Source organism: Desarmillaria tabescens (genome assembly GCF_030435595.1).
Source record: "Desarmillaria tabescens strain CCBAS 213 chromosome Unknown EV420scaffold_76, whole genome shotgun sequence".
Taxonomy (NCBI): domain Eukaryota; kingdom Fungi; phylum Basidiomycota; class Agaricomycetes; order Agaricales; family Physalacriaceae; genus Desarmillaria; species Desarmillaria tabescens.
In genome coordinates this window covers 17,267-44,008 of record NW_026848375.1, presented here as the reverse complement: position 1 = coordinate 44,008, position 26,742 = coordinate 17,267, and the positions used below count along the sequence as shown (strand labels likewise).

General features: G+C 48.4%; 8 protein-coding genes across 8 annotated transcripts; 2 read left to right on the top strand and 6 right to left on the bottom strand.

The window, feature by feature from the left end:
* Nucleotides 1-10,370: 10,370 nt before the first annotated feature.
* On the top strand, nucleotides 10,371-11,426 carry EV420DRAFT_1485922 (uncharacterized protein; the record flags this gene model as incomplete). The annotated part of the gene is made up of 4 exons (XM_060470320.1): nucleotides 10,371-10,767; nucleotides 10,835-11,278; nucleotides 11,318-11,331; nucleotides 11,373-11,426. The coding sequence occupies 4 exons, from the start codon at nucleotides 10,371-10,373 to the stop codon at nucleotides 11,424-11,426; spliced, it is 909 nt and encodes a 302-aa protein (XP_060323615.1).
* Nucleotides 11,427-12,181: 755 nt separating this feature from the next.
* EV420DRAFT_1752685 (uncharacterized protein) lies at nucleotides 12,182-13,703 on the bottom strand (the record flags this gene model as incomplete). Its single annotated transcript, XM_060480416.1, has 7 exons — nucleotides 12,182-12,667; nucleotides 12,761-12,875; nucleotides 12,930-12,977; nucleotides 13,038-13,145; nucleotides 13,206-13,319; nucleotides 13,388-13,528; nucleotides 13,684-13,703. The coding sequence occupies 7 exons, from the start codon at nucleotides 13,701-13,703 to the stop codon at nucleotides 12,182-12,184; spliced, it is 1,032 nt and encodes a 343-aa protein (XP_060323614.1).
* A 1,160-nt stretch (nucleotides 13,704-14,863) lies between these two features.
* On the bottom strand, nucleotides 14,864-16,242 carry EV420DRAFT_1132240 (uncharacterized protein). Its single transcript, XM_060465983.1, has 6 exons — nucleotides 15,921-16,242; nucleotides 15,824-15,871; nucleotides 15,693-15,773; nucleotides 15,551-15,642; nucleotides 15,496-15,502; nucleotides 14,864-15,446 (listed from the first exon to the last, which is right to left on the bottom strand). The coding sequence occupies exons 1-6, from the start codon at nucleotides 16,081-16,083 to the stop codon at nucleotides 14,932-14,934; spliced, it is 906 nt and encodes a 301-aa protein (XP_060323613.1). The 5' UTR covers nucleotides 16,084-16,242; the 3' UTR covers nucleotides 14,864-14,931.
* A 2,831-nt stretch (nucleotides 16,243-19,073) lies between these two features.
* EV420DRAFT_1581614 (uncharacterized protein) lies at nucleotides 19,074-20,127 on the bottom strand. Its single transcript, XM_060474674.1, has 2 exons — nucleotides 19,991-20,127; nucleotides 19,074-19,931 (listed from the first exon to the last, which is right to left on the bottom strand). Exon 2 carries the CDS (start codon nucleotides 19,811-19,813, stop codon nucleotides 19,241-19,243), a length of 573 nt encoding a protein of 190 aa, XP_060323612.1. The 5' UTR covers nucleotides 19,814-19,931; nucleotides 19,991-20,127; the 3' UTR covers nucleotides 19,074-19,240.
* A 1,166-nt stretch (nucleotides 20,128-21,293) lies between these two features.
* EV420DRAFT_1581610 (uncharacterized protein) lies at nucleotides 21,294-23,004 on the bottom strand. The gene is made up of 4 exons (XM_060474673.1): nucleotides 22,604-23,004; nucleotides 22,318-22,557; nucleotides 22,239-22,265; nucleotides 21,294-22,188 (listed from the first exon to the last, which is right to left on the bottom strand). The coding sequence occupies exons 1-4, from the start codon at nucleotides 22,624-22,626 to the stop codon at nucleotides 21,489-21,491; spliced, it is 990 nt and encodes a 329-aa protein (XP_060323611.1). The 5' UTR covers nucleotides 22,627-23,004; the 3' UTR covers nucleotides 21,294-21,488.
* A 1,593-nt stretch (nucleotides 23,005-24,597) lies between these two features.
* Nucleotides 24,598-24,768, bottom strand: EV420DRAFT_1252707 (uncharacterized protein; the record flags this gene model as incomplete). Its single annotated transcript, XM_060466743.1, has 1 exon — nucleotides 24,598-24,768. A coding segment is annotated over one exon (171 nt), but the record flags the coding sequence as incomplete, so codon positions are not given.
* Nucleotides 24,769-24,843: 75 nt separating this feature from the next.
* EV420DRAFT_1581607 (uncharacterized protein) lies at nucleotides 24,844-25,449 on the bottom strand (the record flags this gene model as incomplete). Its single annotated transcript, XM_060474672.1, has 1 exon — nucleotides 24,844-25,449. One exon carries the CDS (start codon nucleotides 25,447-25,449, stop codon nucleotides 24,844-24,846), a length of 606 nt encoding a protein of 201 aa, XP_060323609.1.
* A 505-nt stretch (nucleotides 25,450-25,954) lies between these two features.
* Nucleotides 25,955-26,719, top strand: EV420DRAFT_1581603 (uncharacterized protein). Its single transcript, XM_060474671.1, has 3 exons — nucleotides 25,955-26,331; nucleotides 26,381-26,513; nucleotides 26,563-26,719. The coding sequence occupies exons 1-3, from the start codon at nucleotides 26,260-26,262 to the stop codon at nucleotides 26,601-26,603; spliced, it is 246 nt and encodes an 81-aa protein (XP_060323608.1). The 5' UTR covers nucleotides 25,955-26,259; the 3' UTR covers nucleotides 26,604-26,719.
* The last annotated feature ends 23 nt before the right edge of the window (nucleotides 26,720-26,742 follow it).

Below are 26,742 nucleotides of genomic sequence, written 5' to 3'. Positions count from 1 at the left end.
ATGGCAAGAAGTTCCTTGTCATAGATTTCATAGTTCCGCTCCGTCGTGGCCAGTGCCTTCGAGAGAAAAGCTACTGGGCGCCATTTGTCATCCTGTACTTGCGACAGAACGGCTCCTACTGCCCCCTCGCTCGAATCCACCTCGACTCGGAATTTTCCTTCGTCGAGTGGGATGGCTAATACTACATCCTCCCGGAACAGCCTCTTCAAGTTATCGAAAGCCTCTTGTTGGGCTTCTCCCCACTTCCATTCGGTCTTGCCCGTGAGCATCGTCAGTGGCCTGACGTGCTTGCTATAATCGTGTATGAATCGTCGATAGAAGTTGCAAAAGCCCAGGAAAGATTGTGGTTCCTGCTTCCTGCGAGGAACTGGCCAATCTAGTAGGCCTGCGATTTTCACCGGGTCCATCCGGATTTTTCCCTCGCTAACGATTATGCCCAGGTACTCGGTTTCCTCAACTTCAAACTCGCACTTTTCGGCTTTCAGGAACAGCTTGTGGTCTCATAGTATCTTCAGCACCTTGCGGACCACGCGTTTGTGATCCTCTTTTGTTCGAGATGCGATGAGTATGTCGTCAAGGTACACCGACACTTCCCCGGCAGCTATAAGGTCTTTAAAGATGTCGTTCATCATCCACTGGAAGGTTGCAGGTGAATTGGTAAGCCCGAAGAACATAACAAGGGGTTTGTAGAGGCCTCGGTTGGTGCGAAATGCTGCCTTCCACTTGTCCCCTTGTTTGATGCGAACGTTGTTGTACCCCCACCGTACATCTAGCTTGGTGAAGTACTTAGCCTTCTTGAGCCTGTCCATGAGTTCTCCAATCAAAGGTAACAGGTATCAGTTCTTGATTGTCATCTCGTTGAGTTTTCGATAGTCCTGGACTGGTCATAGCTTCCCGTCTTTCTTTTTAACAAAGAAGAAGGGAGACGCCATCGGGGACTTCGAGGGTTGGATACGGCCTGTGGAAAGGTTTTCGTCAAGGAATTTGTCCAGTTCCTCTTGCTCAGCCAGATTGAGGGGGTAAACCTTGCAGTCCAGATTGGCATTGGCATTCGGAATTAGCTCAATGGCATGATCCCACGGCTTCCACGGCGGAAGTTCATTGAAGTTTTCCTTGTTGAAAACATCTTTGAACTCTCTATAGGCTTCCGGTACTATTTCCTCAAAGGACTTAGCCGCCTTTTTAGAATTGGCTCGAGCGGCTAGTTCGTTGGCTTTAGTGCCCATTGCTCAGACATGAAAGGCCTCATTGAAGTCTATTACTAGGATAGTATCTCCCTCTTCGTACTCATCCCAGCGTGAGGAGGGGTCGGTATCCGGTAATGAAAAGGGGATTTTTCGGCAGGTACAGCGGGCAAGGGTAACAGTGCCGGTGTCCCAGTCAATAAGCGGGTTGTGCCTTTGGAGCCAATCATGACCGAGGAAGAGGGGTGTGGTGCCTAAGTCCACTACGGCTAGTTCTATTCGTTCCATGTGGTCCCCAATCCGTAGTCGGACCTCGGCATATTCCGTAATGTCCCCACCCTTGTTTCGCGTGCTGTCGGCATTGTAGACCGGGACGGGTTGGGCCACCTTTTTGAGATTTAGGGCGTGATCCCGAGCCCAGGCACGATCGATAGAACTCCCCGTGGCTCTGCTATCCACCAAGGCCTTCAGGGCATGGGTTTCTCGGGTGTCCAGTGTTTCTAACTGCACGGTAATGGATACATTGCGTCCCTTCTGACCTCGTATATACATGGGGGGTTTCTTTAAATCCTCCATCCATTCCCACCTTTCTCTGGCCTCTGTCGCAGTCTCTGGTTGCTCCTTGAGCTCGTCCCACAATTCTCATGTAACTTCCCCTGTTCGACATGGGTGCACCCATCGCTTCAGAGTGGAGAAGGCCATCGGCTCGTCCTTGGCCAGGCGTAAGGCCCGATGAGTCCAGTGCGTCCCAAACGGCTCGTAGTATGTGTCGATTATGGCCTTCTTGGCTTCGGGTGCGAGTTCGGGTTCGGGGGTCACGAGAGACTTCCCCTTGGGGTGAGGGACCAGAATGTCGGACCGTAAATGGGCTTCTTCGTCCTCTACTTCCTCCAGTGAAACACGAGATTTCTTGCCTCGAGGTGGCAGTTGGTCACCGGGCCGGTCGTTAAGGCCCCTCGGCGGCATTTGGTCACCTTCCGTCGAGTGGGTAGAGGAGGGCTCGCTGCCCTGTGTTCGGCCCTGGCCAAGGGCGCTTGTGCATGGTGTTGTGACCTCTACCTGAATCCGATACTCATCCTCATTTCTAACCCCGGCAGTACTCTTGGAAACCCTAGGCAGGCGCACACATATTGGCTCCCCCAGGGGGTTGACATCATTTGCGGACGAGACCACTACTAAATGTAGGTGGTCCCCTAGGTTCATAGCCTCAGCTGCTTTCCTGCCATTGACGGGAGGGACATCCTGTGTGGAGGGCCCGTCCGTCGGAGTCGTCGGCCGATTCTCCCTGCCGGGGTGACGACCACCACGTCTGGCGTCCATCTGGTCCTGACCTGAGGCACTCGCTGGGTTCTCCAGAACTTTCCCTGTTTGGTCAGGCGGGGGTGTCAGAGGTGGACCGGCCCCTAAGGGTTCATTGCCTGATGCAGACCACGTCGGACGGCGGGAATCCCCTCCTACACCATTGGGCTTTTGCGATTCTTCTTCCTTAACTCCTTCAGCTGGTAACGTGGCGAAAAGATGGGTATATTGATCATACGGGGTACCTACATATGTAGTATAAGTCCGACTAATTGTACAAGAACGCGCACCAGCTGAATTTAAGTCCTTTGCCGACGCCGTCGAATCGCTTATTTCGACGTCGGCTTGTCTTTTGACGACTCCTTCTCCTGGACCTCCTCAATCTTCGTCTCCTTGCCATTCTCTTCCTTCTCGGCCTCTGTGAGTAGCTGGCGTAGGCATTGGATGTTGGGCTTCTTTCGTGGTGGGAGTTTAACGGGGAGCCACTTCGATTTGTCGGTGGGACATTTGTGGTCTCGGCTCCACCCGGTATTTCCACACTTGAAGCACCACTTGTCGCTTCGCAGTTTGTCGATTTCCATTGGTTGCCCTGCTCCGCCGTACGTGGTTCCCGTGGCATCCTTCTTATCGCCACCAGAGCCCTGCCCTCCACTCTTCGCTTGATTGCCTCGACCCAAACCGCCTTGGTTCGAGGAGGTCTTACTGCCCAGTCCCTGGGCCACATCGTATCGATAGTTGGCATCGATCCTAAGGACTCGTGCCTTCCAATGCGCATAGGTTGTGGGGCGCTCATTGTCCCCATGCATAACCGTTTTTCGTACTGTGGGCCTAATCGCTGCTTCGACTGCTTCGAACATCTGCTTCTCGTCCCCGAATTCGTCGCACTTGTGGGCTAGCCATTCGAACTTCGCGAAGAACTCCACCGCTGACTTGAAGTCCGATTGTCGGAGCTTCTTCCACTCCTGCTTCCATATGGTTAACTCCGCGACTTCTCGGAACTGGATGGTTAGGTCATGCGAGAATTCCTCCCACATGGGGAACCTCCAGTGCCCCTGTGGCGTCCGGTATCGATAGTATTGGTTGACCCACCATTGCTGAGCTTCCCCATGGAGGTATCCTGTCGCGAATGTGATATGATAGGGATTCTGTCCCTGCTCGTTCATCGTGTAGTACATAGGGAATACCTGGAAGTAGACCTCGCAGTGATGAAGGAAGCGCGTGATGTCCGAGGATTCCCTGACGAAGTATTCTGGCTGCATGATTAACTTGGGCTTCACATCATTCCAGGGGTTGTTTGCCGCGCCTGGAGCCAGTACGAACGGCGGGATGGGATCTGGCGGTGGTGGTACCATCGGCGGTATCGGTGGTTTGGGGGGCCTCGAGAGGGATCGTAAATGAGGGTTGTCATCGGGAGGCGGATACCCTTCAGGGTATTTGCTTGGCACTGCGGGTAGTGGCCTCTTTGGCACCGTAGATTCCTTTCCTTTCAATGTTCCAGCACTCGGGTCATCCCAGAAGCCCTCTCCTTCGTCTTCTCCTCCTGCGCCTGCCATGAACTCCATGGTCTCCAAGGGGTTTGGCATAGGTTGCGGACGTCGGTACGGTTCGCATTCTCTCTGTGCCGCTTCGGGGTGTACCTGGTTCCATATGAGGGCCGCTCAATGCCAGGTTTCTACCTCCAGGATATTCTTCATGAGGTACACGTCTCCGGTGTACCTCACGCCGCGGTAATCCTCTCCTGCTTCTGTGAAGAGCCATTGGGGGTCCTTCTCCATATCTTCCATCATTATTTCGTATAGTCCTTCCCAAGGAAGGATATTGAATATCGCAGGGAGTGGTGCCCCGGGTCGGGTGAGGACCGTCCTTATGGCATCCATCACCTGCACCTCCAACGTTGCGTTGGGGGGTCTACTCGGCATCCTTCCCCTTCTTCCCCTTTCCGGCGACTCTGTCGATTTCCTTATTCCTCCGCCATCTCCCAATGTCGGAGTCCTCGTCTGTGATCTCGGACTGGTAGGCCTCCCAGGCTCTGTGACGCGCCTCGAGGTCGGTTCCGACATGTTTGACACGTCCAGCGTACCTAAGGGCGGCGGTGCGCTGTCTGTTTTCAACTTCGGCGGGGGTGGCATCAGGTTCGAGGGGGAGGTCATGGTAATCGGGTCCGAGGAGGGCGGCAATTTTGGCCCTTCTGATGCATGCATCATGCGCTCTTGCGGCGTCCATTCGGGCCTCTGCTTCTGGGGAGATCCGGGCATTTCTGGTGAATTTGAGCGACTCGACAAGGGTGTGGTAGAGTAAGGGCCAGGGGCGTTGGTATTGAGGGACGGGGTCGGCGAATGCCCAACCCGCGACTGACGGGGTAAAAGGGGTGATGGTGGTGATGTCCCCGGCTCTGGCAACTGTGTCAAGTTCCTCGGGGTCGTAATCCGGGAACTCAGCCCAGAGCTGCTGATCCGTCGGTTCAGCCCTGGTGACAGGGGGAGGGAGCGATGCGGTTTCTGGTAGGGCAGGGAGGGGCCGCTCAGGCGGCTCTCTGGCCATAGGAGTTTCTTCCCCTGGGTCGGCGTAGACCCAGCTGGTACTCGGGTGCCAGGCGACCGGTGGCCCTCTGTTAATGGGCCAAACACGTCCATGGGGCCTTGCTCCATCTGAACTGGAGGTAGACATGGCGGAGGCCCCAAGGCTAAGCTCTCCGGAATCTTCGTCATAGTCGTCTTTCCTGGTCCTCCTGTCATATCTCCTCTGCTCGCTGCCCCAATCGGCATCTGTCCACCTTGTGGAAGACCGCCCACTCCAGTTGTCTCCAGTATGGGTTGCATCTTCCTCCTCGTTCGGATAGAGGTCACCGAGGAGGTCTTTGAGTCAGATCCTTTTGAGATCGGTAAGTTCGTCCCCTTCATACTCAGTATCAGGGCTTTCTTCGCCCTCGACCAGATGCCTGGTGTCTTGTCTTCTGTCTCTGTCAGTACTTGACTCGCTTTGGACTGGAGACTGGTCGAAGAGGCCTGGTAGGGGCGAGTCTCCTCAGTCGAGGAATACGCCCCGGGTATCGGTGATGTCGATGGAGTCGACTGACTCGGCGGTAGCGCTTCTGTAGGAGTTGGTGCTTGACTCTGAGTATCGCGAGCTGGACCATGACAATCCGTAGAGGGATTCTCCAGGTCCCCTGGAGGCGTTTGACTCGACATCTTGTAGAGTCTGTTGAGATGCTGCGGGAATGTGAATTACCGGCGGTGGGTATGCAGGAGTGCTGGGAACATAATGGAATGGGAGTTGTGCACGGACTCTCCTCTGTTGTCGAAAACAGCGGTGTAGTCGGTACAAAATAATGGACAAGAAAAAGAGTATAAAAGTCGTGAAGACTGTGGGAATGGCGTCAGACCAGGGCATCCGTTAGTGAGTCTATCCTTCATACAGCCCAACAGTTACGATTAACCATGCGACTGTTAGAACAGGGTAAAGTTCACTAGTCGTTATCAGCATGATGACGGCCGATAAGACGACTGCTTGCACAATGACGGGGAACGGCGTCAGTTTGAAAGAGAGAGGTGTTTTTTAAAGTCAGATGATTCCGATGAAGAGTGCTATGAGGTAGGCTGTGAACAAGGGGGCCGGAATGTAGAATCGACACAGGATAATGGTAATTGCTACTCTCGCTAACACTGAGGCTAGCGGGTCTCGCAACAAGAAATGCAGAACCGAGAAGGCGACTGCAGTGAATAGGATGTAGGGGAAAATGTTGGGCAACGTATGAACGTCAGGCAACAGGTGTCGAGCTTCGGCTAAATGTTAACAACCAACTAATAATCAACTTAGATCAAGCTAGGATCCCCACTCACACTTCGGTGGATGATACTCTAGCAGGTCAAAGGTGATGTCAAAGCGGATTGCGGGCACATAGACATGAAGAACGGAGTTCGAGTTGGGTAGATTAAACCTTAGCCGAAGCTGGGGTTTAGACCAGCGGAGGCTCTACTTAAATACAAGTGGCTACGCTAATAATAGTACTGTGAGAAATGATCCGTAGGGATCGCATATGAGTAATCAAGCTGAGTAAAACGAAGAAAAATGAATAAACTGTAACATCGGTGATGGTGATAATTGTTTGGGGTAGGACTTCGGACTTGGGACAGGGGGAAGGCCAGACAAAGTCTGACTCATGGATGGACTTGTCATCCCACCAGAATGGGGGCCCTTCAATTCTGTAGGTTCCATCGGGGGTGTATGACGCGAGAGAGGTTGGAGCGTCATACCACTCCAGCTCAGGAGATTCATCTCTTTGATGTCCTCCTGTGTCAGGTATTCCCCGTACTTCCCCTCATTCCCGGGCAGGGAGGAACGGGTTTTCACCTTCTTCGAAGGTGGTTCTTCGTCTGGTTCATCCGTGGATGATTCGATCGAATATGTCGCAGTAGAACCCACTTGTTCCTCTCTGGTAGAGACGCTCTCCATCATCGTCGAACCCTGGGATGGCTGCAGATAACTCTGTGGAGGCAATGGATGGCTCCTTGGAGTCATTGTCATCACCTCATGTCGCGTCATCCCAGGATCTGTCCGCGTTGGTCCAGCACTCGGCGGTAAATCTGGGGTCGACTCGGTCGTCTCCATCGTCTGGAGGGATGCTGAGTCGTCCGAGCTCTTCTTCCCGAAGGGATTCTTCACCTTCACTGTCTTGGTAATCCTCTCCCTGAAGCTCGAGCATGGGGGGTTGCTCTTCTCTGTCGGGTAAGGGGCATCGAAGTGCATCTCGCTCCCCCCTTGGCTGGGGTGTGAGGGACCAGAGCCGGACGGTGCTGGTTGTTCGTGAGGTTCCTGTTGATGAGCCATTGAGCCCATGTACTCTCCCTCTTCTGGGGGTCGGTGCTCTTTGGCAGCGGGTTGGTCAGAGGATATGAAGAACTGCGACTGCAGTTACTAGTGTCAAGATGCTGAAGGTACTTCCAAAGATAATGGCGGTGCGGTCTGAGGGGGTGAGCGGCATAAAGTTCGTTGTACCACAACGAATGTTTATGATCTCGGGGGATGGTGGGTGCCGTTTTTCGAATAATGGGCTGAAGGGTTCTTTTTCTTTTTGGAAGTATAACAGTGACTGCCTTGAAGCGGTACAGTTACCATTTGCAACGGTAAGGGTAGTAAGGGCAAGCTTCGGCTAATTGTTAAGCACTAACTCAAACCTTCGCCAAGGCTGATCTCTATCCTGTCACTCGCGTTCGGTGATTCAGTGTTAGAGAGGCATTGGTAGATTGCGAGAAGTTAGGCATCACTTTATAGCGAAAGCAAGGAGCTTGTAAGAGTTAGGAGTATATAACCTTAGCCGAAGCTGGGGTCTGAGGCCACAGCGTAGGCTAGCTTAAATACATGTTAGACTCGTACTAAGAACAGTATCTACAAGGGCGCGTGCAACGAGAAGTGCGTCTTTCAATGAATGAGGAGGGAGGACACTAAAAGAAGTAGGCTCCCGATGAATGAGAGTAAAGAGCACATATCACCTGCATCTGTGTGGGACTCCGTCTGAATAGGCTACATCCTGTAGACCGCCCTTGACTGGCGGTCGACTCTTGTCCAACTACTAAGAAGCATGATGCCATCAAGAGAAGCATGATGGCGCATGCAGGTCGCTGGTCATCTGGGAGGCGGCAGCATGAACTGGGGTGACGGCAGCCAGGTAACCGGGTAAAGAGTGTGCTGGTGGAATATCATGGGTCCGAGAGATAAGATAGGCAGGTCCGGGGTTCCGATGGATAAGGATAAGATAAGATAAGGAAAATAGGGGTAAAACTGTAATACTTTAAGTCATGTTAAGTGTATTGTGAAATGTTGTGGACACTTGTGTGTTGCATGCGATGTCTTTTGAGGGTTATACATTCTTGTAGAACGTTTGAGGGCTTGTGAAATAATACCTTTGCCTTGAGGCCAAGCGATTCTGTCACTCACCTCCTGTTCCAAAAGCATTTGGACTTAGAAGATTATTATATTGCTAAGTGCGCTATATTATATTGTAACATGCAAGAATTCTTTCAATACTACTGCTATTGTGTGCTTGTATCGCACATCACCCCTGAACTACTGAGGGTTTGTGTGTGTGTGAGTGTGGGTGTGGGTGTGTTAGTGTTATATACACTAGTGCATTTCTAGCTTGGCACACACAGAGCCTCTTCACTGGCTACACACCGCATGTGTACCTTTAGCTACCTTTCATCCATCTACATGTATGATATTTTTGAATTCATGAAATTGATTGAGGATTTGGACTTGCCATGATTGCAACAGCCTCCTGTTGGATATTGTGAGCAAGCTTACGGGATCAATAGCATGTGGCTGGACCATTACATAATATACATAGAAAATTTCTCTACCTACATTCTCTTGCCGTTTACCACGACATACATACTGGCAAACATAGCTATTCTTTTCTACCTTCGCCCGACCTCGTTATAACACCTCCCACTTGATTTACATGGTACAATGTATGCAGTAGGGAATATTTTCATTTTCAAGACCTAATGCACATGCAGGGATGGACAGAAATTTGAATGGAGAGTAAAAGCATAGCATATCACAGCTTGGATTAGATGTTAGATTGTGCAAAATGTGAGCTGGCAGCACGGCTGCTGAGCGAGCTTTTTGCATCACCACATTTCCAGTTTAATTTAAATCAAGCTGTATTATATTTCAGCCTGAACGTTCTGAACAAGCACGTTCACACAGATTTACAAAAAGGACATAACTTGCCACTGCCATTTCTTCGTACAAAAGGAAAGAATCGGGGACCCGGCAACTGCCACTACTGGATCATTACTGTTACTTTCTTTCTTCCTTCCCCTTATGTTCTTTATCTCGCTCTCCATTTTGCTCTTCTCCCATGACACCAACAGTGCGCATGACTTTGCTCTTCATGCCAGCTTCCTCACATATAGTAACGACTACTGGCAACTCTAAAGAGCTCAGACAGAACGAAATGTGTTGGATTTGAACCATTCTGCTCCTCAGCACGAGTTGTCATACATTCTACTATACATTGCATGTATTTTACCGATGAAAATGACTTGTATATCACATCTGTCATGTTACCTCACCCTTCAACATCTGATGCATCTCATCCACACCATGCATCTCTTCAGCCTCACCTCTTGCAATGAACGATGAGGTGGTGGCAGACATCCTAAGGCTGAGTACCCAGATACAGCAAATGATTTCTGAGAGAGCGGAAGCCTGGCATCCAGATAGACTGAGGCTGGATCAATCTCCGACATACAGGGAAACTGTTACAGAAAAAGATGGCTCAGAAGAAACGTGATTACCGTTCTACACTCAACATTGATATTCCTTTAGCATAATATTAATTTAAATGTGCTTGAGATGAGAAGCGAGAATTGTACATATTGTACTAACAAACTAAATAGCATAAGCATCCATAAGAACTACCACTACCTTATTTCAATGAGAGTCACTAATGAGTTTCAACAGTGATTCCTCGACTATGGACACTCCGATTATGAACATCACATTTATCTTGATACATCTACTCTACCCTCTTCTACATATTCTGGAGGAGGATCTTGGTCATTATGGGGCGCCTGTACTGATGCTCTCTCAGTGATGAACTGCTGTATCCTGTTCCACTGCAACTTTTGGATCTTTCCAGCTCTTCCCTATTTCATTGTCTGAGGCGAGGCTGTCTGTGGTATCTGTTCCATGGCAGGGATTGGTAGTCTCTCCTAGACAGACGACGATATACCTTTTTGGTGGGATGAGGACGGTATATGTAGTCTGTTGGTTAACTCGATCAGGTCCACCAGCAGTGACCTTATTATGTAATTTGATGAAATGTGACCATTACGCATCAATTAATTGACACGATCATTTTATTATCTTTGCTTCTATCACATGACTCAGGCATCGCTTCATACCATGGTTCCTCCATCAGCCTCCAATATACCTCAGAAACAAAAATACAACAAGAATGCGACCGCAAAACTTGATATTCCTGTCCTAAAGCCATATAATTATCATGATTCATCACAATACTCCCTCTCATCTGTCAATGAAACTACAGCATCAGTCTCTGTCACATCTGAAAATTCACTAATATTATTTCAAGCACCTGCTTCACCAGAAGATTCTCCTGAGACAGCATCGTCATCTTTTCTTCCCATCCCGTCCTCTGCAGAATCTCTACCAGGTCTTTCTAAAGCACACAGACCATATCGGCGAATTCCAGAACTTGTCGTACCCATTCTTCCCCCGTATATCCAATCACTTAGCGCTGCTGTAGAGCTTAGAAGTCCATTGTCACTATGACAACCATTATCAAAAGGATTAGCTACAACCAGACCATCTTTTCAACAAAGGTATCAAAGTTCTGGACGGTGGAAAACTTAAAACATTCATCAAGAAATCAATTGCAAATGCTGAATTCATCCGCAGAATAATAGAAGCACAAAACTCGTCCTTGCCCAGTATATCCGATGCCACTCTAACCCACGATCCTGCTGTAGAAGACCATGACACTGGAGACACGAATCTGGATCGGAACGAGCTTGAAGATGAGCAGACCTCTCCCGATGAGCTAGATGACAGTGAGCGGCAGCTTAGAAGCAGGGTGTATGGTGCAGCATATCTGGATGAAGATGGAGAAATGGTTTACGGTGATGTAGAAGGCGAGGATGAATTTGTCGACAATGAAAGAGAGTCCGATGCCGAAGAACTGAACAGCGTGGAGCTGGGAGGAACTGCTAGCAAAGACGAGAGCATGTGGTTTTCTGATGATATTCTGGATGGAGACTCTGATGATGGTATGGCTATTGAAGCTGACGACTAGCTCCTTGTTCTAGATAAACCAGCATATGTGAGCATCACTAAATAAATCATGGTTTGATGGTCACATAGTCCTTCCTTCCAGTGTGGGATTCGGCGAGATACGATGCGTTTGAGCGCGTCTGATCCTTCAGAGGTCTTCCATGAATAAATACGAGGCATAATGAGGGTATATTGACAGCATCGCGGGACGTGGGCAGCAGAGAAAGGCAAGGGACCTCCTTTCCACAGCATGACATAATTGCTAGATTATGTAAAATTATGTAATAGACCCAGTCACGGTTGACTTGGGCATGGCAACTATCAGACTAAGGGATTGGAGAGTCCCTTGTCCAGGTGGAATTCCTGGAACTGGAGGATTGAAGGAGGGTGCGGGGATTCCACGTGGGGTGGTCTTTGGTCTTTGCCCCGGATGGACTTCTTTTTCTTCATCTTCGACCCCCAATTCCATGATATTCGAGGTTATGGATGTTGGCATCATTGCATTGACTGATGCTGCTACAGACGTGTTTGTTCCTCATAGCTTGCGCATTATACCATGCTGTTGATTCCGGAAGGAAGGCCCCTTGATAGCGCAGCCAAGTGGGCGAAACGCCGACTGGTGAACGAACCTAAGTACCTATGACCAGTGCTGTCAAGCTATTGTTGACGTCACTGCAAAGCCTGCAGAACACGTCCTGAGTACCGACGCCAATGTTTTTTGGGACAAAGTACAGGAATCCCTTAGTTGCCAACTACCAACAAGCATTGCAGAAATGTTCATCTGGAACACTGCTACGTAGCCTACTTTATTTGAATGACAGTCACTAGCAAGTAACAACAATGTCATTACAGCGGATCTGCTAAAAAAACCACTATGAAAGCTTGATTTAGGAGGATGATCACATTTCTCTCAATTCATCTTCTGAAACCTCTGATACATATGCTGGAGGTGGATCCCGGTCACTATCTGGTGCCCATACTGACACACTTCCCATAATGAGCTGCTGTATCTGGCCCTGCAACCTTAGGATCTCTCCAGCTGTTTCATCGTTCATTGCATGAGGTCTGAGGGCTGAAGTACTTGGGTGCAATATCGGCTCTTCATTGGGAATTTGATGACTGTCCGGTTCGGCTAAACCTCCAGAAAGCGAGGGTGCGGGGGAATGATCACGTGGGGATACGGAGATCGACACCCGCCTTCTCCCCTTGCCTGGTACATGGTCCATTGACTCTTCATCTTCGATTCCCAATTCTGCCATCCCAGAGTTTATTGATGACAAAATCGGTACTTCGGGCCCTGATTCAACTTGAACTGAAGCTGGTACAGGCACATCTCGTCCTCGCAGCTTGTGCATCACGCCATGCTCCGGATCTTGGGGGAAAGGCTGTATTTGTTGATCTCGAAATGCAACGATGGATCTGGGTGATGACCGGTGGTTTCGATTCCTGTGTATGTGGCGATAAAAAACTACTCCTACCGAAAGGAGGAGGAGGAATAGTATAGGGCCAATCACGGCTCCAATGATTGTCGATGTGTTGCGTGGTTTATGCAAGTAGGAGTTGTTAGATGTAGACGCAGGGGTCGTGGCAGTTCTAAAAGTAATATTTGTGTTTACAGCTGAAGCACGAATTCCTAAAAATGCGCACGTTGAAGGTCTACCCGCAATCAAACTGCTTTCATTGATTTGGGAAGTGCTATTGAAATGTGAAGTGTGAGTGACATGTATGTATGGATTTTGCGGCAACAAAACGAACCTCTGAGCCATTGATTCTCCAGATGAGGAACTTGAAGTAGAGCTCGGTAACGTCGATTCCAAAGAGATGCTGTAGCTCTGCGTACTTACTACGTCCGAAGAACTGGACCTTACCACGAAGAAATCAAGTGTCACTTTCGTTATCGGTCATGGAGAACAATGGACATACACAGACGTTGTTGTGAGACTGGGACCAATTCCGGATTCCGGATTACTAGCAAAAATTGACAGGCTCTCCGTTATCGGTCTGCTATTGTCGGCTATCATATCAATAGTATACTCTCTGAGGTATGAAATCGTGAAATTGAATTATGAGACTTGAGAGGTCCAAGTTACGGGCCACGAACGCACCCAGGAGATGGAAAATTGACTGCCACTGTCCCCTCGGTGGTAATATTATCCGGGGGTGTGAAAGGTATTAGATCCCCTTGGCTGAACTGCTGGGAGCTATTTCTTCGCTCAAAGTGAAATTCTTGTGGGTCACTTTGGTCCCTATGCCAGGTCAGAGTGAGGGGTGTCCCAACAGTCGCATTCCCTTCAACAGGATCGAAACGAAAACCGGCAGAAACAGTAAAATGGAAACAAAATCTATCCTGTAAATTTGAACGGTTCTCCACTGTAGTAATGGGATGGAATGCATGACTTACATAATAAACTGGACCAGCATACTGCCGCAGCTAGCCAGCAAGTGAGACGCAATAATGGTGTATGCGCAATAACTGATAGAGGGAGTGCCGCGGTCGAACAAGAATATAGTATGGAATCAGCTGCACTGCCTCTGAGTATTGCTTGGCAGAGACCCTATCAGTGGTCTGGGAGACGGGTAGTACATCAGCGTTGCGATACGAACATTCGAATGAATGATAGTTGATCTCTGTATCAGTCAGGTATGGGATGTACAACAGAGAAGCTATTCTTTGTGAAGATACAACAAATTCTGATATGCAAAGGAGGATTGTGAGCAGCTGACCACTGGCAGGAGGGAGAGAATCAGATGTTGTTGCGGTCTTTGATCTCAGTCTTGAATTTTCATTGCATGCATCACGCGTTAATATGCCAACTGGTACCCTATTCAGTACGGTCGATGTTGGAAGTATTAGCGCTGTGGCTTTTATGCTTCCTCGTTTTACACCCGCAACTATCACCGGTGTCTCCCCTTCTCTAACGAGACGGTTGCAATGTGTGTACCAAAATAATACTAGACACAGCAGCTTACATAGCCAACAAGTGAAGCTGCTGATCATTACGGTGTCAGTCACCGTCATTAATCTTCTCGACATTGTTCAAGTTCTTCCTTTAGATTGCTCGTACGTATTCGCTGCTTATTCTCGCGGCATTTAACCTAGAACTGTCGCATAAAAGGATTGTACTTATGTGGTGTACACCACCTCGTTTTTAACGGGAATTCTTGCTGCCGTAAGCCTCACTATTCGAATAAATGAATGTAGATTTCCATCCGAGAAAGTAATGACTGCAGAGAAAAGTTTGAATTTCAAGTGTAAACTCAGAAACGTACAGAAAACATCTCTATGAGTGATGTAAACGCTGGTGACCATTTGAACTCCCGGGCTTCCTTTCGGAAAGAATTCGCAGGGTGGAAAGGAGAGAACAGCGCGGGGAATACAGCCTCCTATAAATACTACGTGATCTACGAGGATTATAGTCACCAACGTTGCGCGGAGACTCACACATGGAAAGGAATGTCAGTCATCCCAACCTGTGGGACAGGGGGGGCGAAAGAGAGAGTGACTTATGAATGATTTGCACGACCTTCAATGGTCATAAGCACCGAATGTGAGGTGATGGCTTGAATACGAGTACGTTAGACTGTTACATTCCGTCTATTTGATAACTAAAGTACCTAAAAAGTATTATTGCGCACGAACGCATCTTTGTCAAGCTCGCACATGCACACGCAAGCCTGACAAACGCATGCATTTAAACGCAAACGCACGCACGCAAACGTGAACGCAGAATTCTACGCGCCCGTTATTGTCGCCGGTAAACCAAGCTTCGATTTTGGGTGCAGATGGTTCGGCCTTCTTTCCGTCAATGAGGTATATGATCTGCGCCACACATAGAAAGTCGCGTCCACGAGCTTTACCCCAAGGGACGTGCCCTTCGAGACCTTCAGGCGACGCGAGCTTATCTTGCACCTCACGAATCAGGGAAGCCAAAGGTCCGGTGATAGCTTGCAGACGTTCGGCTGGCGTGAGTGCTACACCTAGCTGGACACGACGGAAGATTTCGCGTTCTTGGTCCTGGGTAAGGTCGTCGTACTCGACGCAGGTGATTTGGGTGTTGCTGAAACGGGACTTGAGCTGCATGGGAAGTATGGTGCGAGATCTGGTTCTTCCGGCTCCGCTGCGGCTGATGTACCAAAATTTGCCTTGGGTGACGGAATCCTTGTCTGGTGAATGCGTTAGGAAATGAAGAGAGGAATGAGCAGGGAGGCGTACGCATGATCTGCTGAAACGTCAGCTGTAGGACAAAAACATGAAAAGAAACACGCACATGACCATCTATAAACCGCCTAATCGAAGACAACCTTTGTTTCCCGTCAATACATGTCCGCTTCTCCTCTCCCTCTGGGGTCAACGACACAGCTAGCATGCACGAGTGAGTCAAACGAAAGGCTAGGCAGAGCGACACGCACCGAAAATCAAAGGTGGTATATAGTAATTGTGAATGAGCGAGTCGATGAGTTGGCTTTGCTTCGAGTCACTCCAGACGACGTCTACCGAAAATCAGGGGGTAAGATCAAGACAGCCAAAAGACGCGACGCACCTCTTTGGTATTCGGGCTCCAAATCCAGGGACTTGTCGCAGAGTTTCTCTGCGCAAGTTCAGTCGATATCAGACAGTAAAAAATGAGCCTGACGCACTACACAAAGACTCCACCGAATACGAAACCGTTCTAGGTGCACGTAGTGCCGGGCGAATAATTGGTTTTTTACTGCGCGTCTGCGGCTTCTTGGTTGGCGCCAGAGGTACGTTCTCTTCGTCCGAAGAGAGGTCGGTGAGGTCGGAATCGTCAGAGAAGGACATGGTGGTCAGTGGTAAAAGGCGGAAACAGCAGCCCCCCTGCCTAATTAGGCTCGCGGCTGTTTTGCCTTTGTCTCAAGCCGCTATGACCTCCCAACATGGCCATACAAAACGACCGTATTGTTTGCCTTTTTGTGTCTACGTAATGACCAGGCGGCAGGCTCTGTTTGGATCCGGAATCTGCGGCTGGTACGACGGCAGTGGCGGAAGTGGTACTTGGAAGACGGGGATGCTGGGATTTTGGCGTGCATGGGGGTACGAAGACAAGATTTTGGAGTGGCCGCAGCGGTCCTTCGCGACCCGGATCACATAACGCCGAGGGATGGTGCGGTGCCTTTATGCGCACAGACCACCTTTCGCGATCAAGGCTGTGCTAAAACTAGTCGGCCGACCGTCACCTGGTCTTGTGTTCACAAGTACTAAATTTCTGGTCCTTCTGACCAAGAGATCGTGTACACCCCTGGGTCTTGGCTTATTTGTAACGGTGTTGGCAACGACAGGAACTCAGTTCATATCACGGCGGTGTCGGCAGTTGCGCCTTTTAATTGGCTCATATAATTGTATGGAGAGCGTCATATCATTTCCTCTAATTGTGAGACCTCACCTGAGTGGTACTTCTGTTGGAGATGTTATCAGATCATGGATGTAAGCTCATTTCTGATATATAGCCTTCCAAGTGCGGCTACGACCTCAATTTGCTCATCACGCGTTGCGAATACGCCGGGTCGTGATGTTTAAACTATTCTTGTTGTCACAGCTGTAGATCGAATAGCCACATGCTTGTACGTAGCAAAGAAGTCTTTCAATAGTTTTGGAGCTGATGATCACGCACGGCACTACAAATATTGGTTTATTTGAGGTATTTAAGAGGATTAATGACCTCTAACAGTATGAACCCCCCACAATGAATGAAACCGAGTCCCCATTCCATCAAGGGATGATCACCTATCGGTGACAGTGAATATGTATATCTCCAATCCTTGTACTTATCTCACTTGTTTTCGCAGCCTTATAATACTAGCCTAAATATTTTTGAAGGAACCGATCCCTGCCACGATTATCACCCCTTATTATCGCGGATATACGGTTCGGATTAACGGAATCCCAATGGAGACAATCATATATAGCCCTATCAGTGCCACCGACATCACAATCGTTCTTCCTAACCCTACGTCCAGCGAAAGATCTAAATCCTGGCATGACATTGAGCCAACCCCAATTTCAACGTCAGTGTGCTCATCTTTACATCCGCTTTACTTACTTATGATCTTTACCAGTACTAGTACATCATCACCTACCTTCAGTTCACTCAGTTCTGAACCAACCTCCACCACAGCGAACACCGTCTCTTTAGAATCGTGCGTAAAAAGGGAATTCCTAGGCACAACGCTTCTTGATTCGTTCTCTCTCTCATAGGTCTTCCAGCGGGGAAACTTCGAATTCTACGTCAGTTTGAGCTACCTTGAACTTCTGTTCGAATGCTCATAGTTCTGGTCCTTTGCTCTAGTATCCATTCACACTCTGCTATACGTCCTAGCCAAACATCCTTAACCAGCACTATCCCAGCCGATACCACATCTGCATCTCCGTGAGTACCGCATCTACCTAGTACATATCTCTGAATTACATTTAGATCCGCAACACCACCATATGACTCACTGTTATGGATATCGGGGTCTTTTCCGAACTAAGCACGAGTCAACATATGCCTGCCCTCGGCCTTCTCGGCTTTGACCTCGGCCTACTGGTATTTTCTCTTATTTTCTCTATTCTTCTTGCTGATACTAGAATACTACGGAACATTGTAGAATTATAATGACTCAATGCCTTACTAGTAGCATATAAATATTGTCTTTACCGTTGTATTAGAATCTTACACTAATTTTACTCATCTTCGAAGTCCACTTAACTGTGTGAACTAAGCATCTCTGATCGGTTACGCCAAGCGCTTGCCAATCAATTGCTTCCCGACTACGCCTAGCGCTTTTCGGAAACCCTGTTAGTTACGCCTAGCGCTTGCTGACGCCCCGTTAACTACGCCTGGCGCTTGTTAACACTCTTACGGATCCCTCTTGGTGGTTGGAACTCGGCTTTCGGACATCCTCGCTCTCAACTTAGGTTTTACTCGAGTATTCATTACTTCGTGTATTAGCTCGAAATACCCTGATTCTTAACACTCACAGAAACCGCCGCACCCATCGACGTCGACAATAGTCGGAGCTGTCCTTGGTTCCATAGTGTTCTTACTTCTCCTTTCGCTAGGAGTCGTATTTCTCCGACGTGCACACAAAACCCAAACACGGTGCGTAAAATCACCCGAGCCTGTATCCAGGCAAGTTCGGGTTTCCTCCCAAGAGCAAGATGAAGGGAAAGGGAGGAGGCTCATGACGGAGCCGCCCGTGTCATTGGATGATAATGCCCCTGAGCCTGGGCATGAACCCTCGTTGTCGGGAAGCGCGGCTGAACAAGAGGATGGGGATCGGCAAGTTCTTGCTGAGGAGACGATATCGCATTCGAGCACTTCAGTGTCGCCTCATGCAATGAACGATGAGGCGGTAGCAGAACTCCTGAGACTGAGTACCCAGATACAGCAGTTGATTGCTGAGAGAGCGGCAGCCTGGCATCTAGATAGAGGGCTGGATCCGCCTCCGGAATATGTGGAAGAAGATGACTCGAGAGAAATGTGATTACTATTCTACATTTAACGTTGATAGTTAGTTCTTCGATGTGATCAGCGTGTTATTGCCACTGTGATGCCAGGCGCCCGAAAGCCTTGTTCCCTTGCTGCTTTTGTATTCGATCCGAATACTTGCTTATTCTCTGTCTGGCTTCGGGTTCTTGCTACCCTACAAAACTTTTGCACCTTGATAGACACACGCAAGCTCAGAGATTCTAATACCTCTAGATCTTGGCCCCTCTGTAACTGCGCTCAAAAAATAATGTTAGTAAATTAAGTAATTCCAACAAGACGCCGTAACCGTGACTGTCGGCATGCCTTTACCTATCTTTCTCTTCGCCATTATGACCGCCTTACTCTCTATTGACCAGTAGGTCATAACTTTGTGCCGGTATACTACAGTAAACCAAGAATTAAATGAGTATTATGCTGAAAGAAATTATATCGAAGAACTAATTATCAATATTAAGTGTAGAGTGGTAATCACGTTTCTCCAGAGCCATCTTCTTCAACAGCTTCCACGTATGCCGGAGGAGGATCTGTCTCGCTGTAAGGGTTCCATACTGATGCTCTCTCGATAATGAGCTGCTCTATCTGGGTACGCAGCCTTAAGATCTCTTCTGCCGTTTCATCACTCGCCGACATTGGCTGAGGCGAGGCTGAAGTGCTCGCGTGCGGTATCGTCTCTTCGGAGGGAATCTGAGGATACTCTCGTTCATCCACACTTCTCGAAAACGACGGCTCTAAGGCATTCCCATCCGAGGACATGGATACCGATGTTGTCCGCCGGCACATCGCCTGCCCTCTTCCTTTACCAGGCGGATCGGCACCTTTGGAGGAATGCCGTGTTCGTTTGCGTCGAGGCATGACTACAGGGTCAGGCGATGGGACACGGTTTTGGATTTTTCTCGCACGGCGAAGAAGAATTATTCCTAGGGAAAGTAGTAGCAAGAATACTACAGGACCAATCACCGCTCCGATTATTGTGGGAGTCTGCGTTGGCTTATATGAGTCAGAGCTATGTGATGAGCTCCTGGGCGTGAAAGTGTAATTCATATGATGGTAGGATATCGCATGAGACTGTCGTACTCACGGAAATGAGGATGTAGTAGCACTAGTAGTGACCCTCGTCGCTGACGTTCCGCTGGAACGTAAAGTTGATGATGATTGCGTTCTAGAAAAAAATCCATGACGACTTATAAGCATTCAAATAGAGCTAGGGACAATGCGAACCGACATAGAAGTTTCTCCAGAATTGTCATGGGTAGTGCTAGTGAGCGCCGAGGTCCAAGCGACAGACCTTCCAGTGAGAGAATGTATCAAGAAGCATTGGACCTATACACGCATGATGTTAAGGAGATAGTGCTCTCTCTAGTAGAGGTAGATTCCAAGTCGGATGACCCCCTGACAGGGAATGTGTGTAATATTAGCAAGCAAAATGACTTTAAAGCTAAGCAAACTGACGCGAAAATTGACGTTGCTTCAGGACTCGGGTTACTAATTGAATAAGTCGCTTGGATGAAGGGCGGATCGTTGGGAAGACTGGCAGGTCCAGGGCCAAATCTGGGCATATATGTGGTCGTTTCCATTAGTATTCAGTCTGAGAATCTTGGATCTGTGGAAATTGAGTAGGAGTAATGAGGGACTAACTATCGCCACTTGATTGTCGTTATATATCGTATTGGTATCTGCAAAGGAATGGGATTCAAGGACTGTCATAGGATTGTTCAAAGCTATTTGTTTGGGTGAGGTGCATCTGTTGGATAACACGCGCACCGTGTGCTCAGGCACGTTTGCCTAGCGAGTAGATAATGTTTGCTTAGAAGGCAAACGAGTACAGGACACTACGAAATCTAGCTACTTAAATACCATTTTGTATCTTCTAGTACTTTCTTTCTCTTAGTAAACCTTTACTCAGCAAAACTCGGGCTAACTGGACATCGCGCCAGCTCGCACAGCCACAGGGTCATCAATATTCCACAGCATCTCATGATATTTGTTGAGATACCTCTCTCTCAACCCTTTAGTACGATCATCAGACCCAAACCTGGTGAAAGATTTCATTAATTACCTAATACCAATACATGCAGTCATATATACACGCTATTACGAAGGCGAAGAATATCTATGGCCGTCATACTCAGTTATGCACGACGATCAATTGAGGTCGCCACCGTCCACTTAGAAAGCTGTACATCAGAGACGTGTCCGCATCTGATAACAAGTCCATTAGAAGCACTAGTCAAGTAAAATAAGAATATATGAATCTAAATACTGCTTGATTACTGATATGAGATGAGACAATTAGCAGGCTAAATTTCATTCCTAAAGTACTGTAGGGATAAATGACGTCGGTGTTTTGGTGTTCTGTGTTGAGCTCCAGTCGCTGCCAGCTGTTGTACTTCCCATTAAAAAAAAGGATTTCAGACAATTTTCGGTGTTGTGTCCAGCACGGAGATATATGGGACGTCGAACAGGGTGTTATAAATAACTTGAACTCGGATATCAGAGGACTTGAAGATCCAATTCAAATAGAGGAATATATTTAAGCATAGGCTTCCTTTTTTTGGCGTAAAAAGAACTATAATGTTGACCTGTGCTAACGAACTAAATAACATACGCATCCATAAGAAACACTACTATGTTCTTTGAATGTGAGTCGCAAGTGGGTTTCGACAGCGAATCTGCTACAAGTCGACTATGAGTGCTTCGTTTATGAGGATCACCACGTTTATCTTGATACATATGTAATAACTTCTGATACATATTCCGGAGGAGGATCCTGGTCACTATGTGGTTCCCGTACTGACGCCCTCTCAGCAACGAGCTGCTGTATCCGGTTCCACAACCTTTGTATCTCTCTGGCTCTTCCCTCGTTCATTGAACGAGTCGAGGCTGCGCGCGGTATCTGTTCCTCGGCAGGGATTTGGGGACTCCCTTGTTCACCTGCAATTTCTGAAAACGGAGGCTCGAAGGCACGATCCGAGGGTGCAGAGGTTCCGCGCAGGATGGACAATCGTCTTTGCTCTGTCCCTGGAAGATCGGCTTCTTTTTCTTCTTCTTCGACCCCCAATTCCGTGACACTCGAGGATATGGATGTTGGCATCGCTGTATCCACTGGCGCTGCTACAGGTGCATTTTTTCCTCGTAGCTTGCGCATTATACGGTGTTGTCGATTCTGGAAGAAAGGCCATATTTTTAGACCTTCACGCGTGGTCATGGGGCTGAGGGATGATACGCTTCTTCGCTTTCTGCGCAGGCGACCGTACAGAACTACTCCTAGCGAAAGGAGTAGTATAAATATTACTGTACCAAGCACGGATCCAATAATCTTTAACATCTTCTGTGATTTATCCAAGTGGGACTGGTAGGAGACGTTGTCATCCTGTACTTCGAACACGGCACTTGTTGCGAACGGATCCAGGTCGGAACTGCATATAGAAGTCGGCGATAACACCACAGTCAAAAGGTTGCAACCTACATCCCATAAGCGAAGATCTCGTACTTGCTGAAAGGTTTGATTAGGTTGGCGAATTTAAGGGGAGATTGACCAGGCGTACTCGCTGGTACTGAAAGTCATATTGATCATGGTATTGGCAGTGAAGTTGGTGACTTTGAGCACATCGTGAGATACGTCACTATCGGTTTCAAGTCGATGTTTCAGGAGGAATAGATCAGCAGGATCTCCCTCTTCGCGTATGACGGACACTCTGGTACTCTGTCCTGTTAATATGTGGCCTGCGTCCCCGACTTTGATCTGAAGGGTGAAGGCAACCGAAGCCAGGGCAAGATTAGATATCCTGCTAGAAATGAGTGCGTAGTCACCAACGTTGGGCGGAGACTCACACATGGAAAAGAAAGTCAGCCATCCCAAACTATGGGAGGGGGTTTGAAAGAGAGAATGGTTTATGAAGGATCTGTACGACCTTCAATGGTCATACGCACTGATGAGGTGATGGCTTCCACCAAGGGCACCGAAGACGAAAAGCGAAATCAAGGCCTTCGAAAATTCCAGCCAATCCAATCTTAAGAGCGGCGGTCTACTTCGTACCGTCCTGTGTCAAGCAGCAATCACATCTCGATGAACTTGAATGAAAAGATGGTCGCTGATATCAGTGACAGTTCGAGTGATCCAGCTCTTGGTACCATCACATATGGACGAAGAACCGGTTGATGGCGGCATCTCAGAACCTCCGTTGTGATATTATGAGGGTCGTCAACAGACCTAAAAAAAGTCTTTATATATGCGGGAATAGGCACATTGCAAGGGGGTCCTAATAATGAATTAAAAGACAGTGGGTCGATTAAATAATTTCGTGCACCAACGATGGACCTACCTACCTTCACGTGACATCTATGATGTCATTATGCTAAATTTGGGTATCTTTCGACTCAATTCGGTGAATATTTTGCCTGAAATAGCCGTGATATTAATATTGAAAGTGTTTTGAACATAATCTGTACGCTATCAAGTCTAAATCATGGCTATGCTCTAATGGGATGTCGTAATGTCACCATGTCCAGTCAGCAGGGCCACTTTGCAATGGCATTGACTGAGTGTTGGTATCGCTAGGTATGATGCCCTAAGGTAAGTAGCACACTCAGTAGCATATATTGTATCATGTATGCTCTAAAATTTATCCTTGAAGTCCATTCTTAGACCCCCAAAATGGTGGTCAACTTTTTTTTTTCGTGACATCCGGCTGGACCTACCTACCTACCCGGTGTGCCGGGCCGGAATTCCGGTACCCCCTTGGCACATTGAGATTTGATTGAGATAAGAACGAAACCTTGTGGCTATGATTTTCTTAATCACAGTGAAATGGACACCTGTAGATGGATGCCATTGGTGGCACAAGCGGGGAATCGGAGCATCGGAAGAGTTGGCTATGAAAGAATCAATGTTTATGAAGCAACACTGTTGAACTGTCAACAGTGGTAATGATGGTTTCCACAACTTCAGGAATTCAGTGAGCGGCGAGGTCGATGGATACAGGATGATGATGATGGCCGGATATCAAGTAGTGATACTTCAGAAGGTTTAATTTCGAGTCAAAAAGGCGAAACCGAAGGCCCAGACAGAAATTTGTCTTGGTACGGGATATCCAGCACCCAACCAGGCACCGAGTCAAGTTGGCCCTGTAGTCGCGGCATCGCAGCCCTGCATAAATGCCTAAAATTCTATATAACGAGGTGAGCTAATATGTATCAAGAAGCAAAGAATCATAGATATACATATCATGTTGCAGATGGCTGTGCAGAACTTGAACGCTGGAAAACTGGATTGCTTGGCCACCTCTGCTGATACAGCTCAGGCGTAAACTAGTCTACCTCGGTAGCTCGTTGTAAGTAAGGTTACACGTATTAAGATAGATAGATAGATAACCGGTCGTGGTCCCAAAAAGGAACGCCGGGGCTCTGTACGGCGACACAAAATGTGTCACAGACTACACTCCCTCATGCCGCTGTGATATCCTCAGTTACCGACCAAGAACGTCTCACGGATTTGAAGGACATGCAGGGACAAGGGAACGCAATATGATAGGGAAGAACAAGACTATTATATGTACTGCTCAATGTCTGTAAAGCACAAAAAAAACAACGAATACTCGATGCGTTCACATGTCTTCCGAAGCAGCCGTGCCAGTACAAAGAGTCAGCGGTGGTATGTACACAGGGACACTTCGAAAGATTTCGAAAACATGATGAACAAACTGCGCTAAAACAGGCTCTGCAGCAGGTACCTGCAACAGGCACGCCAAGCGGTCGTCGACCCCTAATGTATTCCAAGCTGATCGCAAATGAGGACATATCTGAAAGATATCGACCAAAAATTGCCGTCATAGGGAGGTGAGACCGGGCGCAGCAGCACAGACGAGTAACGCGTGTGGCTCATCCTCTACTGTAACTCGACAGAAGCGCCATAAGCGCCAATCACGGGGAATGTATGGGCGATAACGCTCTGACCACCGAAGGACTTCTACACCGAGCACATGGGAGGATAGAAGCAGACGAGTGAGCGCTTTCCGATGCGCTGGGATCAGTACAGTAAGATAAGAGCGACGAGACATCGTCTAGAGAAACGGTCAAGAAGATGAGATATGAGATAAAAAGGACTGTAACTGTATGGCTACAGTGTTGGCATTGTTATTGGCTGAGGCTGGACGTACTCTTCGCTTGTATCCAGCCCAGATTCTGCCGGCCAGACGTATGCACGTTGTATGCCAAGTATGAGAGATGCGAACCAACGCCCGGTTTACTTTCTCTCCCTCTAGTCCTGGGAGTGCGGGCAAGGATGGCGTCAGACCGAGGTAGAAGCGAGACACCGATTGGGGCCATACCGGGCCGTCTTCAAAGAGACGTTGGACAGTATGAAGAAATGCCCTGCAAATCATCAGAGGTACTTCTGCAGAGTCCAGGACATGAGATGTCTCTGTGATGAGTGTTTGAGCAGCGTGTTGGCGGAAGGAATGATATACAGGGCATGAAACGAAAACATGATGGACTGTTTCAAGTGCATCGCATCCGCTAATACACATGGGGGATACGTTTCCGAAACGTCGGAATCGTGTGTATGCCGTGTCCAGTTGGTCTGATCTCACGTAGAGCTGCACCAAGGCTGAATACGCTGAAGAGGCACGCAAATAAGGGTGCTCAGGAGGAGTGTGCTGGTCGTAAAATGGCAAGAGCATCGTCGTGGCAGGGCGGAAATCTGGGCTAGAATAGAGGGCGGAGGTTAGCATGGACAGCATATAAGAAGGAACACTTGTCTCGATGTAGCCGTCGTTTTCTGAATAATGCATCAATGGATCCATGAAAAATGTAGGTAAAGGTGCGGGAGGTGGCCGAATTTGTAGGCGTTGAGAACCGGAAGCAACACGATCTGCGATGGCATTGATCTGGGAAGGGATTGACGACGAATTGGTGTGAGCAGGGGTGCAGACGATAGATGGGGGATGATGCGGAGGTGGGGAGTGTTGTAGGAGATGGAGGAGCCAATAATAAAGGAATCAGCCGGGAAGGGATGACCATTGATGAGACGATATGAGACTGTGGAGGGCGGAGGATATGATGCGGGTTGAGTTGAGATGGTCGGTGTAAAGAGTCGGGGAACTTCGTAGAAATGCAATGAGTGCGGCAACGCCCGAAAACCGGCACTTCGGCACTATATCGGACCGGCTTGCTGTTTTGCCTGCCTTCTCGTATTTACTCTTACCATTTCTAGTGGCAGCTCGCAGTTATCAACGCCCCCACTTCGTCGTAGTCATCACAGCCGTTATTCACACTTGAACCTAGCTTGATCAGGCTCGCAAGCACGAAATCCCTGTTAAGTCTTCTGATCAGCGAGATTCCAGTACCAGTCAGTCAAGGCCTCTGCGTTCCGTGCGAGCTATTGCGCGTTGCTCTCAACTGTGAGGGGGTGGGCCTTACGTCCACCTTTTCCTCTGGAGTTCTTCGACTTCAATACTGCCAAAGCAGCATACGAAGATCCTGGTCTCAGTATGTTATATCTTGTCCCTCGTGTTCGTGGCTTCGAACCCTTGCCCTTGACTCTAGCTGTATCGTCGATGCAGGTATGTTCGTCCTGATCGTGGGATCGATGGAGCCCCACTTATGCGGTAGATTTTATGTATGGCTGCCGTTATCTCTCCTGAGAGAGCGATTTCAGCTCATGTAGAAGTTGCTCATGCTGACACTGCACTTTTCTTCCGCCATTCGACTTTCGAGGACCATGTTCGCTTGGAAGGGCTTACGGGTCAGTGAGCATTTTATCGTATCTGGCAGCCGTACTAAATCTCCATCAGGTAGTGATTCGAGTGGTACTTTTAACAGGCAGAAGAGCTGATAAGGAGTCATGTTTGCTTCTGAAGTATCGTTCACCGATCTCAGAGAGAAGAATAACCACATTAACAAATCTCACATTTGTCAGTATGATAGTCAACAGTGACGCACATGCAGTTTTCGTTCATAGTATGACGGTACTA